Genomic DNA, 14896 nt, shown 5'->3' with positions numbered 1-14896 from the left:
GCCCAGGTGCCCTGGCTGGTCAGTGTGGGTGGGCGTTAGCCCCCAGCTGCCCGACCTGAGCCCCAGATCTCTGGTGCTCAATCCGTCGCTCTGGTCCTTTCCCGCCTCCGGCTCTGCTCCCGGAAATCAGCCAGCTCTCTAACTGGTCCCCGTCGGGGGCTGCCTGCTCCCAGCTCTGATGAGCCTCCCGCATCCACTTTTGCCTTCCCCTGTCCCCCCCCTTCCCCCATTTGCCTGTCCTGCCATTTCAGGCCAAGCCGCGGAGGGAGCAGCTTCCCTTCCAGGCGTCCTGCACCCCCAGGCAGCCCCTCCTCTCGCAAAGGGGGGGCCTGCAGGTCTGAAAGGATCCAGTGTCCTCGGCCAGGTGGGCGGGCCCCACAGGAAACGGAGGCGTGGAGGACCACCCCGTGCAGCTGCTTAAAGGGGCACCGGCCTGGGGCTGCAGGAGGCCCTGTGCACCATGAGGCCCTGGCAGCTCCCCCTGCTGCTGCTGCTCCTGGCTGGGCCCCCCGCCGTGCGGCCTGCGCCCCCGACATGCTACTCCCGGATGCTGGGCCTGAGCCGGGAGATCAGCCGGGACTTCCAGAGGCTGCAGGCCACGGAGCCTTCGGTGAGTCCACCCCGTCTGGTGCGGGCCAGGGGGGTCCATGCAGACCCAGGTCCCCAAAGTTTGCCTTGGAATGGGAAAGTGCTGTTTTTCAGTGTTCATCTTAAGGATATTTGTGTTTTCTTCCCGTCCTTTCCAATACGATACCAACCACGGTGTGTGCTTTAAGCACAAAGAAATGTAACCAAAGATTCACAATTTCCGCTTGTAACTTGCTAGCCAATGTCAGAGGGTCCATCGTGAACTGTGAAAAGGGAGAAAAAACCTCCCAGCACGTCTAGAACGCGGCATAAAAAGGGGAGCGGGAATGTGGCCGATTCATTCCCTTCTTGGCCAGTGTACTCGGGGGCGACTCCCAGAGCGGCGCCCCTCCCCTCCCCGCCGCAGGACCTGGGCGAGTTCCTCAGCCCCTCATCGGTGTCCTGTCGGTGAGAGGGGACGGCTGGGCACCCACCCCGCCCGGCAGCTGTGAGGGTTCGAGGAGTGACTCCGATGCAGCAGGCAGAGCAGGGCCTGCACGGGACCCCAGGCGGGGCGGCCGCTGTTATCACCCTCTTCTAAGAGGAGGCTCCGGGCTCAGGCCAGGCCGAGGGGCTGCCCAGGGCCGGAAGCCGGGCTCCTGATGGCAGTGCAGGCCGAGAGGAGGGGGGAACGCCATGAAAAGCATTGGTAACGTTTAAGCGTCCCTTTGCAAACACTTCAAACGAAGCGTGATGTTTCTCAGACCTGGGGTTTAGGTACCCTAACACTTTCTTTGTATTTTCTTTTTGAAAGTTAACTCATGTTTACTTTTTCCTAATTGTGAAAGTCATACACCCTGTAGAACGGTGGGGAAATGCAGAAAGGGCAAAGAAGAGGATAAATATGACTGGCAATTCTTCCCCCTGGAGGCAGCTGCCGCCATAACATCCTGGCGGGTATTTCAGCTTTCAGCCTACACAGAGGTGTTCAGTGCTTGTGTGAGCGTGTGTGTGCGCCCATAAGGGTGCAAGTGTGTGCGCGCGTGAGTGCATGCGTGTGTGTGCACGTACATGTGTGCACGCATGCATGTGTATATGTGTGAGCATATTGGATCAAACAGCCCAGCAGTTTTGCAATTCACGTTTAAGTGACACCATCACATATGTTAACGTTCTTTTGTAACAATGCACTGCTGTGTAGTTGCTCCACAATTTCTCCACAGATTCCTTGGTATCACATATGCAGAGCAAACACCTTTTAAGGAATCTGAGTTTAAAACGTAGAACATGTACAGGCTCGGAACTGCAGAGATGGATGGGAGTGGAGCGGTTACACATTCTAACCCTCTAATTTCACAACTGGGAAACTGAGTCGCCCAGAAAAAGGAGACCTGCCCAAGGTCACCCGGGGAATTTCAAAGGGGTTCTGGTCCCGTAAACCCGCACTGGTAGTGCAGGACCGGAAGCCGGGTCTAAAGTAAAACACAGGGATACGGAGTATGCATGCATAGGAACATACCAACCATGTATCATACACTAGCATATTGCGATATCTAGATTAGTTATAGAACTTTAAACATATGCATGTATGTGTGTGTACCTGTGGGTGTGGCCACACACACACACATACACACACACACACACACACACACATATGCAGTTCCCTAACGCCTAGTTCATGGTATGGAGTCTGCCCTCTGAGATCGGGTCTGGAGGAATGTGGCCACAGGACAAGGCAATCCTGTGTACCGGCATCCAGGCCGCAGGGACCAGGGCTGGGCTGGCCGCTGGAGGGTGGGCAGGGAGCCTGGGTGACCGGGCTGAGGGTGTATCCTGTGGGCATCACAGCCACGCATCCCCCTTTCTGCAGGAGCCGTGTGTGACATACCTGCCCAGGCTGTACCTGGACATCCATGTAAGAGGGGCATCCCTGCCGGGGGAGGTTGGGGAGGGGGGCGGTAGATGTGAGAGGAAGGTCCCTCTGGCTCCTGGCTTCTCCCACGAGGTGCCCCTGTCGCCCACTCCCAGAACTACTGCGTGCTGGCCAAGCTGCGGGACTTTGTGGCCTCGCCCCAGTGTTGGCACGTGGCCCCGGTGGACGCCCTGAAGGATAAAGTGCGGAAGCTCTACACCATCATGAACTCCTTCTGCAGGAGGGTGAGTGACGGCCCGAAGCTCTTGGTCCAGTGTTGTCAGCGGGGACGTCTAGAAGGGGAGGGTGGGCCCTGGCCGGGCTGGCTCAGTGGATAGAGCATCGGCCTGTGGACTGAAGGGTCCCGGGTTTGATTCTGGTCAAGGGCACATGCCCGGGTTGCAGGCTTGATCCCCAGTGGGGGATGTGCAGGAGGCAGCTGATCGATGATTCTCTCTCATCATTGATGCTTCTATCTCTCTCTCTCCCTCTCCCTTCCTCTCTGAAATCAATAAAAAAATATTTTTAAAAAAGGAGGGTTGGGAGGGGAGGGAACAGGAGGAGGTAACGTTTACAGAGTGCTTCCTGTTCACAAAGCCTTTCCATGACCATCGTTGCCCTTGGTAAGTGGCGGGGACCAGGACAAGCCCCCTGGCTCCAGGAGCCCGTGTGGGTGGGAAGACAGCACCCAGGACCCTGCGCTAACCATGTAAGACACACTCTGCCGGGAGCTGAAGGGCAGGTGGGGAGAGGGCTGTGGCGTCCCAAACCCCTGGAGCCCCTTCCTGGGGTCCGAGGCGACCGTGGAGAAGGGGCTCAGGTGTGCGCTGTGACAGGGAGAAGAGGGAGGGGACAGAAGAGGCAGGAACTGGCCCCGCTGAGATGCAGACAGCATGGCCTTGGTGTGGTCCGAGGGGCACGGGCTGCGGCCCAGACAGACCTGAGCTCCTGTCTCCACCCCCTGCGTCCCGGATGGCGCACCCCTCACCTCTCCCAGCCAGCTTCCTACCAGTGCCCTGGGGACAGGAGAGCGACTGTCCGAGGCCCACGGGAGGAGGACACGAACCGCACCCTGACCGTGTGCTGGTGCTGCGGCAACTCCCTGGGCCTAAGAACCTGGGAGGGGCCTAAACATGGCACCCCAGCAGCAGGCCGGCCCCGAGCGAGTGCCCGGGAAGCTAATAATTAGCAGTTAAGTTATAGTTCATGCATTTCCTGCCCACACCCATTTTCCTCCTCATTCCCCTGTCCCCTTGGTCTGGGGGACGGGGGTACGGCAGGGGTTAGACATAAATAACACAGTGAGGTAGGCGGTGTTACTGCCTCGATGGCCTTTGAGGGTGAGCTCTGGCTGGTTTCCGGGGCCCCCCACAGCTGCTGCTCAGCACTTAACCTTTTGCACTCGGATGTCGAGTATGACTCAACACGGTTAGCATTAGAATAAAGGAATCAAGAAAAAAGCAAGCGAGTGCAAAGGGTTAAGGTTCCTCCATCATTCACTCCCTCCCCATCCGTCCATCTGGTCAACCCAGGCACGCATGGATTCCATAAGTCATCAAGAACATCTGAGATTCTATGGGAACGTGAACACGTGACTGGCTTTCCCTGGGAGGATAAGATGAGACGTTTTCATCCAAAGGGAACAACTGAGCAGTCTTTTTTTTTTTTTTTTTTTAATATGTTTCAGAGAGGAAGGGAGAGGGAGAGAGAGATAGAAACATCAGTGATGAGAGAGAATCATTGCTCGGCTGCCTCCTGCACGCCCCTCACTGGGGATCGAGCCCGCAACCTGGGCACGTGCCCTGACCGGAATCAAACCGCGGCCTCCTGGTTCATAAGTTGACACTCAACCACTGAGCCACGCCGGCTGGGCCACTGAACAGTCTTGGAGGGCACCCAGGAGTCTGTACTCGTGCCCGGCCCGGCAGCCCCCCTCGGTGACAGTCCTGCCTGCGCGTCTCTTTCAGGACCTGGTGTTCCTGTCCGACGACTGCAGCGCCTTGGAGTACCCCATCCCAGCAACCGCGGCCCCGCCCGACCCGCAAGCCTGAGGCAGCCCGCCCAGGGAGAGCCGGGGCCGGCCGCCGTGGGGCCGCCGCCCGGGCGCCGTGGGCTGAGCCATGGCCCCGCCGGCTCCCTTTCGCTGTCGCACCTCACACCGTCACGCGCCTCTCCACCGCTGGAACGCAGGGCTGGTTCCCCGCCCTGGAACCCCCTCGAGCCCCGTTAGCCGCCTGCTCCCACGCGCCCAGAGCCCGCCGGGCTGGCAGCGGTCAGGCGCACAGCGCAGGTGCACCTGCCCCGTCGGGGAAAGGTACCAGCCAGCTTCTCCCGGTGAACAGCCAGGGAAACCACGCGCTCGCGGTTCTCCTCGGAGGGGGGGGTGGTATCACGTGCCTTTCTCAAGGGGAACCTGCTTGCATTCAATCAAACGCCTGTTTGGCACCCGCTCCCGCCACGAGCTGTCCCAGAGCTGCTTGCACTGTGGGGGAAGCTTACTGCCGTGTGCGTGTGAGCAGGCCCGCAGGGACAGGGCGCCGGCGGGAGCCACTCCGCACTGAAAGGCGACGACACCCAATAAAGACGATCTCTCCACGAGAAGCGCGTCCGTGGCCTCAGGGCCTGTCTCACCGTCTCTGAGCCGCTGCTCTCAGCCAGGCCCCCTCCGCCCCCTCCCCACGCACCCGTGTTCCTGGGACAGTCGTTGGCGTGCGTGACTGTCCCGAAGGCGTCGGGAGGGTCTCCGATTGGGTGTGGGGACCCAGGGCGGGGTAGTGCCCGGCCCGTGTTGCCAACATCGGTTCAGGGAGTCTTCCTAACACACCCGGGACAGGCAGCGTAGGAGCCTGAGGCTCGTGTCCATTAAGCAACTTGCCGAAGGTCACCAGCCAGTGAGTGAGTGGATGGAACTCAGGCCGCAAAGTCCACGGTCTTCCCGGGGCCCTGCCGGTCCCCTGCCGGGGCCTGACACCCACATACCATCTCTGTGGGGGGCGGGGCTGCTGAGAGTCCCTCACACGGACGTTGGGGGTTTGCTTCTTTGCCTCCCTCTGCACAAGGGCCGGCTGTTCCTCCTCGATCGCGATGCCTCTGGCCCCTCAGGTGACGTATGAGGAGGCTTCATCGGGGTTTTATTTTCTGTTCAGAAGCACGAGCCCACGGCGGCCCTGTCCCGGCCCCTAGACTGCGGGACCAGGCACCCCACGCGGCTCCCACGGCTGCCCTCCCACCCAGTCTCCTGCGCAGCGGACCCGGTTCCACACGTCCACCGAGCGAGTCCTCCGCCCGCAGGGCACTTCCTGCAGCTCCCCTCGGGCTGAGCTGGGGGCTCCTCCCCTGCGTCTGTGCTGGGCCCAGGGCTGAGGGCCCAGAAACCCTCAGCCAGTGCTGGTGGATCCCAGAGAAATAAGCCAGGGGGCTGGCTGTGAAAGGCGTGGGTTTGTTAGGATTTCACCGGTGGTGGCCGGTGAAGCCGTCCCACTAAGTCCCATCCGCCTGCAGATGCACCGGGGGCGGCCGGCCGGTGCTACTGTTCTGCCCCCGCTACCACCCGCCTACTTCCCCCGCACAAGGTTTCATGGAGCGCAGAAAACGGAGGAAAGCGGGGTGTAGGGGGAGGATGTGGGCGAGCTGAGTGAGATCAGATCGCGAGCTGTATACGGCCCGGCTCACGTCCAGGAGCAGTTTCTCTTGGCCTTTCTTGGACCGAGTGGCTGGCCAGGCCCCCAAGGCCTCCCAGCCGGCTTACCGAGGGCCTTCACCAGTTCCCACAGCGGGAGGGGCGTTGGGGCCTGGGGGGGGGGGGCCGTGTTCTCGGTTACCGTACAGTCCCCAACCCCGCATTCGCCACCGCCACCACCGGTCTCTGTGACGCACCCTCCGGCACACAGCGTGGGTGGGAGCACAGATCACTGGTGTGTAAGCCCCGGGAGGAGGGGCCACGCCTGCCTGTACCCAGCACCCTGCCTGGTGCTCACTCACTACCTTGTGGGTGTTCCTGGGCACCGGACACCGGACACTGCTACCTGGGAGACCAAGGAAAGTCAACAGGTGAGGGCTTGCAATTGCGGGTGGTCTGTGCCCATGCTTTCTTCATAAAATGCACACTAGCCCTGGCCGGGTTGCTCATTGGTTAGAGCATCGGCCCTGGACGCAAGGGTTACAGGTTCGATTCCCGGTCAAGGGCATGTACCTCTGTTGCGAACTCAATCCCTGGCCCTGGCTAGGGTGCAAACAGGAGGCAACCCATTGGTGTGTCTCTCTCACATCAATGTTTCTCTCTCTCTCTCTCTCCCCCTCCTCTCTTCCCTCCACTCTCTCTAAAATAAATCAATGGAGTAGGAGGATTGGGAAGATGGCTGCCGACGGGAAGGCAGACTGCAAGACAGTGTGTGAGTGAGAGAACGAAAGGAGAGTGTGTGGACGTGCGGGGAGTGTCTATTTGTGGGTGAGGGTCCGCTATACCCCAAGGGACTGTTGGGGTCTGCCGGACTGGGCTCCCCTGACCGGGCAGCCTCCACTGCTGCTGAAATCTCTCCCGGAGCGATGGCTCTACCGCGGGGACCGTGCCATCTTGAAGGGGCGAGTGGCTGTTATCAGAAGACTATAAAATAAATCAATGGAAAAAAACATCCTCTGGGGAGGATTAAAAAAATGCACAAGATTTGCACACACTCATAGCCTCAGAGGCCTGCCTCCTGCTTCCAGGAACTGCTGATTCTTGCTAGTTCGGTCAACTTCAAAACCTTTGTAACTCACACACACACACACACACACACACACCCCTACATCTTGGGGTTTCTGTTCTCCCAGTGCTCTGACCATAAAACATGCCTGTCTGGGCCGCAGCCAGCAGCAGAGACCTGGACAAAACCCAACCTCTCCCCCCTCTCTCTTCCACCCCCTACACATCTAAATCTTCCTCCTCAGCCGGGCTGTCTCGGAGCCCCTGGCTGCTGAAATCAGCCCCGCACCTTCTCGCCCAGGGGCGGTTTCACCAGCAGAGGATCATTAGGCAGGAAGCCTCCCGGTAGAAGCTTCTGGATTCGGGAAAGTGCTAACAATGCGAAACCGCCTTCCGCGTTTGCAGAACGTTCGGGTCTATAGATAGTCGTCAGATCAAGCACTCACAGGATAGAGTCCGGAAATGCCCTGAAACCGATTAAATGTTGGAGGAGGAGAAGGAAAAAAAAATAAATAGGAAAATCTAGCCGAAATGGCCGCGTCAGCAGTCAACACTCAGGGTTGCGTTTCTTCACCCTGAAGGTGTCCTGGGAATTCTTTGGACATTGGACACGCATTTCTAAAACATTGGCAATGGGGTTCCTGAAATGCAGCTCGGCTGATTTTCCAGGAATGTTCTGGCAGCCACGCAAAGCCGAGGAAACGTGCTCTGAGTGAGTGCTTTTCAGGTCACTTCATCCTGACCCCCTGGCTCCGCGTCCGCCCCGGGCCGCGGGCTCCGAAGACGCTCCTTGTTCGGAAGGTGGGCTCCGATCGCTGTCCCTGTCCCAGCACAGGCCCCTGCTCCGGCCCGGAGCCAGACACTGTGAGTGTGGAAACGGTTCTGCTCTAAGCGGGAAGGGTCTGGAGGCGTGCGCTGACATTGCATATTGATGCTCCAGAACACCCTTCATTTATCGGTGATGATAGCATCTTACACATGCGGAGAACTGTGCCATTTATAAAATACTTTCCCGGCTCTTTCCCCCTCTGTTAACTTCGGTTCTTATGCCAACATTGGAGAGTGGGTGGAGGAGGGCAGCTTATCTCCATTTACAGATTCCAAGGGAAGCGTGGATTAAATACCCTTTTATACCATAAATGTGCCCAGTGGTTTCCAATCTGACAGCATGGAGTATTCGTGAGGACACGTGGCAACTGACACGCCGCTGCTGGAGGTGGGAAAACTTGGAAAAGGATTTGGCGTTACCTAGTAAATTTGAAATGACTCTACCCTGTGACCCGGCTGTTTTAACCCCAGAGAAATGCTTGCACAGGCACCCCAGCAGTTACGTCTAAGGGTGTTCACGACGGGATGTTTACAGCCAGAAGTCCCCCCAGGACCGATGGGTTAACACGCCAGGCGTGGCTCGCACGGCGGAGCCTAAGGGACCTGGCGCTGGGAGCACAGCACATGCGAATGATGCCACTTCTGAAAGGAGGCGAAGCCAGGCCAAGCGTGAAAGACATTTGGGTTAAATCCTTAACCAAGTTCAAGGAATGCTTCCCACAATACGCAGGGCAGAGGCTGTGCCCTGAGGAGGCGGGGCCACACAGAGGACTTTGAAAGTAATAGCATGGTTGTTCCTTCACCGGGGGGGGATGGCTCAATATAGTGTCACCCTTTAAGAGAAAAATATATTGTGTAGTCCATCCTATATAATAAAGATGTAATATGCAAATGGTCAATACACTGTAACGACGGACCACACATAACGACCGGATCACAGATCAGCAGGAGGGTGGGGCAGCGAGCTACAAGCAGGCGGCGGAGAGCTACAGGAGGGGGCAGGGCAGCATGCTATGCGGGGGGGGGGAGTGAGGCGGAGGGGGCAGGGGGAGCTACTGGAGGGCGGCAGCGAGCTACTGGCACACGGATTCGTGCACAGGGCCACTAGTATTTAATAAATACACATTACAATGAATAGCATTCACATACAACATCAAAGACTAGTTGCTAACGAATCCCATGGCCTGGCCAGGGCACTCAGTTGCTTGGAGCATCGAACAGGTTCCATGTTTGATTCCCGGTCAGGACACATACCTAGGCTATGGTTCGGTCCCTGGTCAGGGTGCGTACGAGAGGCAACTAATCGATGTTTCTCTCTCATATGGATGTTTCTCTCTCTCTCTCTCTCTCTCTCTCTCTCTCTCTCAAATCAATGAACCTATCCTGGGGTGCGGATTCAAAAATAATTTATAAAAATAAAATAAAAACCAAACCCATTTACAATAGCAGCAAAAACGATAAGGTACCTGGGAATCAATATAAGGAAACGTGTGCACAACTTTGTAGGGAAAATTATAAAACTTTAATAAAGGGCATCAATGAGTGCCCTGTGTAAGCAGGCAGGCTATATGTATGGGCCTCAAAATAGCGTACATTCTGTCCACCCGGGACCATCCCAGCAGGATGGGCCTTGATATGCTGAGCCTAAAATCTATAGAAAAGTATAAAAGACCGATTAATCCTTTAAAAGAATCGGGGTGGAGGGATTCCCCAGCGGGGATGGAGGCTGGTCATGCCCACGCTAAGGAATTCAGCGTGCTGGGTGTGGATGCAGGGCTAAGGAATAGCCCGTGCAACAGAAACACGCCCACGGAAATCGGGTCAATTTCCGAGGACACGTGACGCCGCGCCGGAGAAATCACAGCCGATGCAGCCAACCGTGCGGGACACGGGGCTGTTCCCTCCCGTCCCCCCCCTCCCCCGGAGAAAGCGGGCACTCGCTCTCTTCCGGCCACACCACAGCCATGCGTTCTGGAGGCCGACAGGTGGGCAAGCGATACTGTCCACCGTTGAGAAGGGCGCCGGGCAGAGGGCCTTTGCGTGGCTGGGATGAGGGAAGGTTCTTCAATAGGGTCCAGGGACTGCAGCCACGGAGGAGAGACGCTGGTACCTACCGCGTAGGATTGTCAAAGACACAGGAAACAAAGCTGAAGAAATGCCCAAACAGGTTGGAAAAATAACCCGTTCACGGACAGCTATTCTCATCCAAATGGCCACAAACCCGAGAGGAAGTTAGAAAACTGGCTGGACGCGGACTGCACGGCCCGGAAGAGGAAATCATCATCGGCGATTAAACGTGTGGAACGGCCTTGAACGCTTCTAGCACCAGAGAGAGGCACGTGAAGACCACAGGAGGATGCCGTGTTCCGGCCACCAAACAGGAGTCAGTCACGCCAAGCGTGAGCGTGGACGAGGAGCAGGACAGCGACTCCTCACGCGCTGCCTTCGGACCTGCGAGCTGACACAGGGTCTCAGAGAGCGGCGTCCTGTGTCGGGCTGTGTCTCAGGCCGACCCTCGCCCCGGGGAGCAGCAGGTGCTCACCCCGCCTCCCGCTGTGCCACCCGGCAACAAGAAGAAGGAAAGCGGCCTCCGGCCTGTCTCTCCCAAGAGGAGGGACCTCTGATGTGCTCATGCCTCCGGCCATCGCGCCCTTCAAGCGACGCGTGGACGCCCCTGCGTCGGTCTCACAGCCACTGTCTAACGAGCGCATCACGTCGCTCACGGAATGTGGACGTTCTCAGAGCTTCCCAGCACTTCTTGGGGCGGTTCCCTGGGGGTCCTGGGATCCGCCTCTTGCGTCACCGGTGTTTGGACGGCACAGACCCAGGGACGCCCCTTCTTCCAGCCTCCGACCACCCTCCCACCTCGTTTCCAGTCGCCACCTTCGGAACCGGCTCAGCGCCCTCAGCCGCCGAGACCAGCTGACACCGTTTGTCCAGCTCAGCTCCTTGTTGCCGAGCAACCAAGAGCTCCCAAAGCCGCCTGGAGGGAGGCTGCGCCGGCCGCCTGGTCGACCTGCATCCGCGGGCCTCCGCACCTACCTCTGTCTGGGCACCTGTTCCACCGACGACAACGTGGCCACGGAGGGCGTGGGCGAGGCGGGGAGAAGCGTCTCTGAAGATGCCAAGCCAGCGTGGTGGCCGCACCCTCTTCTAGGACGTGCAGGTGAAATGCGGGACACTGTGGCATCCGCCGTGGTCCCCGAGACAAACCTGACCCAGGCCCCTGGCCCTGCCGGCCCTGGCCCTCCCCTCACTGACCCTCCGCTCACGGACCCTCAGCTCACAGAACCCCCGCTCTGACCTCCTGGAGAGCCGCTTCCTGGGTGAGCAGGTGGAGCTCCTCAGGGAGACGGGCGACACCTGGCGCCTCCGCAGGCGGCAGCCCCCAGGCTGGGCTGGGCGAGTATCTCCTCGAAAGGCTCACCGTCAAGCACGACCAGGAGCCTGTGGAACCCGAAGCCTTTGAGGGGCCCCCCTGCCTCCCCCTGGAGTCTGGCCTCCGCTGAGCCTCCCCCTGAAACCACGAGAATCCTTTTAACCACCCTGGAGCCCAAACCCATGCCCGGGACCAAATGGGAACGATAGAGCTTTCTGCAGTTGGGGTGGGCGGACAACTTCTGGGGAGCACCGGAAACCGACTGGAAACACACCCACTGGGGAGGCTGGATGCTTTGGGAGAGTTGTGGGGGCGGGAGGGCGGGGCGGGGAAGAGGAGGCGGCATCGGAGGGAATCAGGATTGCAACCTCAATGGTCATTCTCCATTTTATAAAACAAGTGTGGATGAAAAAGGGGTGATATTCACTGAGTCTGTGTGGGGGTCCCTGGTACTCATTGGTCATTCTATGTTTCAGATAATCTAGAATTTAAAAGGTTAGCCTAGGAATAACTGGAATCACCTTCCACTACCTGGCACAGTTGTTGCTCAGTTATTAATTTTGTTTTCCACCCTTCCTTCCTGCAAAGAGTGGAGCGAAGCTTTGTTATTTAACGCGGAGCCGGAGAGAGAGAGAGAGAGAGAGAGAGCTTCAGTCATTTGCCAAAGGTGCCCCGGCCAAGGGCAGGACGGGGCCTCACACAGGGTTCCGGACGGAGCCCGCTGCCCCCCCACTTCGGGAGGAACTGGCAGACACGGTTTCTTTGGAGGACTTCCGAGGCCTTGCATGGTGCCTGTGGGAGCCCCAGGGGCTGGGCCAAAGCTTACAGGTTTGCTCTGGAGTCTCAGAGAGGTAGACACACTGGCCGGGGCCACACAGCTGCCCGGTTACACAACCTCCAAGGCCTACGCGCTCCGGTCCCCGCCACCTGCAGCTGCGGGCAGCGCCCGTGGAGGTCCGGGCCCCCCTCTCCCACGCAGCCAGGCAGGAGCCCTGCGCCGGCGGGTGGGAGGCCCGCCTCCCGGGGGAAGAGCATCACCTGACATCCTCACGGCATCTCCGCCTGACAAGCCTATCTGCTCGCTAAGCAAAGCAAAAACACGTCCCTGGCGTCTTGGCTGCTGTGGGCGGCCGTCTAACGCCCCCTGGCGAGCTGTACCTTCGTGGCACGTGGATTCTCCTGGGTGCTCCCTGCACCGGCTGTGGTGAGGACTCTCGCTCCGGCCCAGGACGCACAGAGTGTTCCCAGCAGGACGGTCACCCGCCTGGCCCCGCCCCCCTCCATTCATCAACCCCCACTTCTCCATCAGTTCCTCCGTGTCCCTCCCAAACCACTTCCTCCTCTGTTCAGTTTCACAAGGAACATTCTGGAATGATGCATCAAGTTCACAGCCTCATGCTACGTATTTTATAAGAAAAAAAACAAACAAACCACAGTGTTGTTTTGATTCAAAGCGAGGAAACAGGGAATCGTTGCTGTAAAGTGAGTCACACGCGGCCACTGATCTCGGGAAGGCCCACGGTGACCACACGCTGAGCAGAGGGAGCTCATTCGGATGCAGTTTTGATGCTGGAAAATTTCTCTGGAGCCGCAGAACCACGGCCACAAATTAAAAACTCTGATGGGCCCGGCTGGCCTGGCTCAGTGGGTGAGTGTCGACCTATGAACCCGGAGGTCACGGTTCAATTCCCTGTCAGGGCACATGCCCGGGGGTTGTGGGCTCAGTCTCCAGTGTGGGGTGTGCAGGAGGCAGCCGATTAATGACTCTCTCTCATCATTGATGTTTCTCTCTCTCTCTCCCTCTCTCTCTCCCTTCCTCTCTGAAATCAATACAAATATATATATTTTTTTTTAAAAAGAAAGAAAACCTGGTGTGAGGGGTCACTGCGGAGAATCACAGCCACAGGCGGGGCGCCCCGAGCTCCTGGCGGCGCTGAGCCCCTCTGGTGTCATAGGCAGCCGTGAGTTCTCCGTTTCCTTCTCGGGTCCAGGCCTCCTGAAATCCTGCTAAGCCGGCCTCCCAGCTGGCCGGCCTCTCCGCTGCAGCCTGGATGGGGGGTCGGGGGAGCCCCGATGCCATGCAGCCGCATGTGGCTGCCAGAGAGGACTGCATCCCAGGCTCGTAACATGGACGGATGGACCCGCCTGTCTCCGGCACGGGCTGCGCTTCCCCCGAGGAGGCTGGACGCAGATGGCGGAGGGGCCATCCGCGGAGAAGCGGCGCCTCCCCTGGCCCTCCCCAGGCCTGCACCCCTCGCCCCCCCCCCGCATCCCAGGGCCTCTGTTTTCTAGAACGCTCTGCGGTTCACAGTGTCCGGGTAGACACAATGCCCCGTATTATGCTTCATGTTTCAAAACAACGCTGAGACGCATTTAGAGGAAAAGGGCTTTCTCCCATCGTGAAGATGGCAAAAGGTGCCCGGCCGGTGTGGCTCAGTGGTTGAGCGCCGGCCTAGGACACAGGAGGTCACGGCTGGATTCCAGGTCAGGGCACAGGCCCCGGTTGTGGGCTCCATCCCCAGTGTGGGGTGTGCAAGAGGCAGCCGATTAGTGATTCTCTCGCATCGTGGATGTTTCTCTTTCTCTCTCCCTCTCCCTTCCTCTCTGAAATCAATAAAAGAAAAAAAACTTTTTTTAAAGATGACCAGGGGAGCCTTCGGAAGGGGAAGTAGCTCACCTGGAGGCGCAGGTGTCAGGCAGAAACGGGCCTCGGTCCGGCTCCTCTGCTCCGAGGTCCCGTGCCTCCCGCCCGCACCTGGGCTCTCAGCCGCAGGACAATCCGCACCCCGCCGGCTGCACGTCGCTCAGCACACTTCCACAACGTCCTTTCACGACTCGTGTTTTGGGGGTGAAAAGGTTCCTTCTCCCACTCCTTGGCTGGGGGAGGGGCACTTAACGGGGCTCCACAGGAAATGGCCTGGCTGTTCACCCGGCGGCACAAAGGGGGCTTGTTTTGACCTTGAAGTCAACCCACCACCTGATCACTCTTCCAGCCAAAGAAAGCACGTGGGATAAGCCCATGGACTGTGCTCCGGGTCTCCCAGAGCCGTGGTCGGCAAACTGCGGCTCGCGAGCCACACGCGGCTCTTTGGCCCCTTGAGTGCGGCTCTTCCACAAAATACCACGGCCTGGGCGAGACTATTTTGAAGAAGTGGCGTTAGAAGAAGTTTACGTTTAAAAAATTTGGCTCTCAAAAGAAATTCCAATCGTACTGTTGGTACTGTTGATATTTGGCTCTGTTGACTAACGAGTTTGCCGACCACTGTCCCAGAGGGCCTGGGGCCAAACAGGAGGACCTGGGTGAGCTCTGGGAAGCCGCGGAGGCCGCTGTGGGCAGAAGCAACGAGATGCAGACACATGGCCACAGCAGGAAGAACAGCATCTATAGGTGCCCGATGCTGGGTACAAACGGAGAATTCCCTACGTGACCAGCAGGGGGCGTGATGCTAAAGAAAGGAGGGCCCGGAAGGCCCTGGCGGCAGGATCCACACCCGCCGGTCCAGGACGCTCTCAGAGGGCTCAGAGC

The 14896-nt window shown here is 58.6% G+C and overlaps 1 protein-coding gene across 1 annotated transcript; it reads left to right on the top strand.

The window, feature by feature from the left end:
* The first annotated feature begins 408 nt into the window (after positions 1-408).
* Positions 409-4553, top strand: CYTL1 (cytokine like 1). Its single transcript, XM_008150940.3, has 4 exons — positions 409-610; positions 2438-2482; positions 2596-2724; positions 4447-4553. The coding sequence occupies exons 1-4, from the start codon at positions 461-463 to the stop codon at positions 4528-4530; spliced, it is 408 nt and encodes a 135-aa protein (XP_008149162.2). The 5' UTR covers positions 409-460; the 3' UTR covers positions 4531-4553.
* The last annotated feature ends 10343 nt before the right edge of the window (positions 4554-14896 follow it).

Source organism: Eptesicus fuscus, chromosome 2 (assembly GCF_027574615.1).
Source record: "Eptesicus fuscus isolate TK198812 chromosome 2, DD_ASM_mEF_20220401, whole genome shotgun sequence".
In the NCBI taxonomy this organism is placed as follows: domain Eukaryota; kingdom Metazoa; phylum Chordata; class Mammalia; order Chiroptera; family Vespertilionidae; genus Eptesicus; species Eptesicus fuscus.
This window is presented reverse-complemented; position numbering and strand designations above follow the sequence as displayed.

Bases quoted from the DNA above. Each gene is read 5' to 3' on its own strand.
- CYTL1 (XM_008150940.3), top strand. From the start codon at position 461: ATGAGGCCCTGGCAGCTCCCCCTGCTGCTGCTGCTCCTGGCTGGGCCC. The intron at 611-2,437 runs GTGAGTCCACCC...CCCTTTCTGCAG, and splicing joins TGCAGGCCACGGAGCCTTCG to GAGCCGTGTGTGACATACCT. The intron at 2,483-2,595 runs GTAAGAGGGGCA...GCCCACTCCCAG, and splicing joins GGCTGTACCTGGACATCCAT to AACTACTGCGTGCTGGCCAA.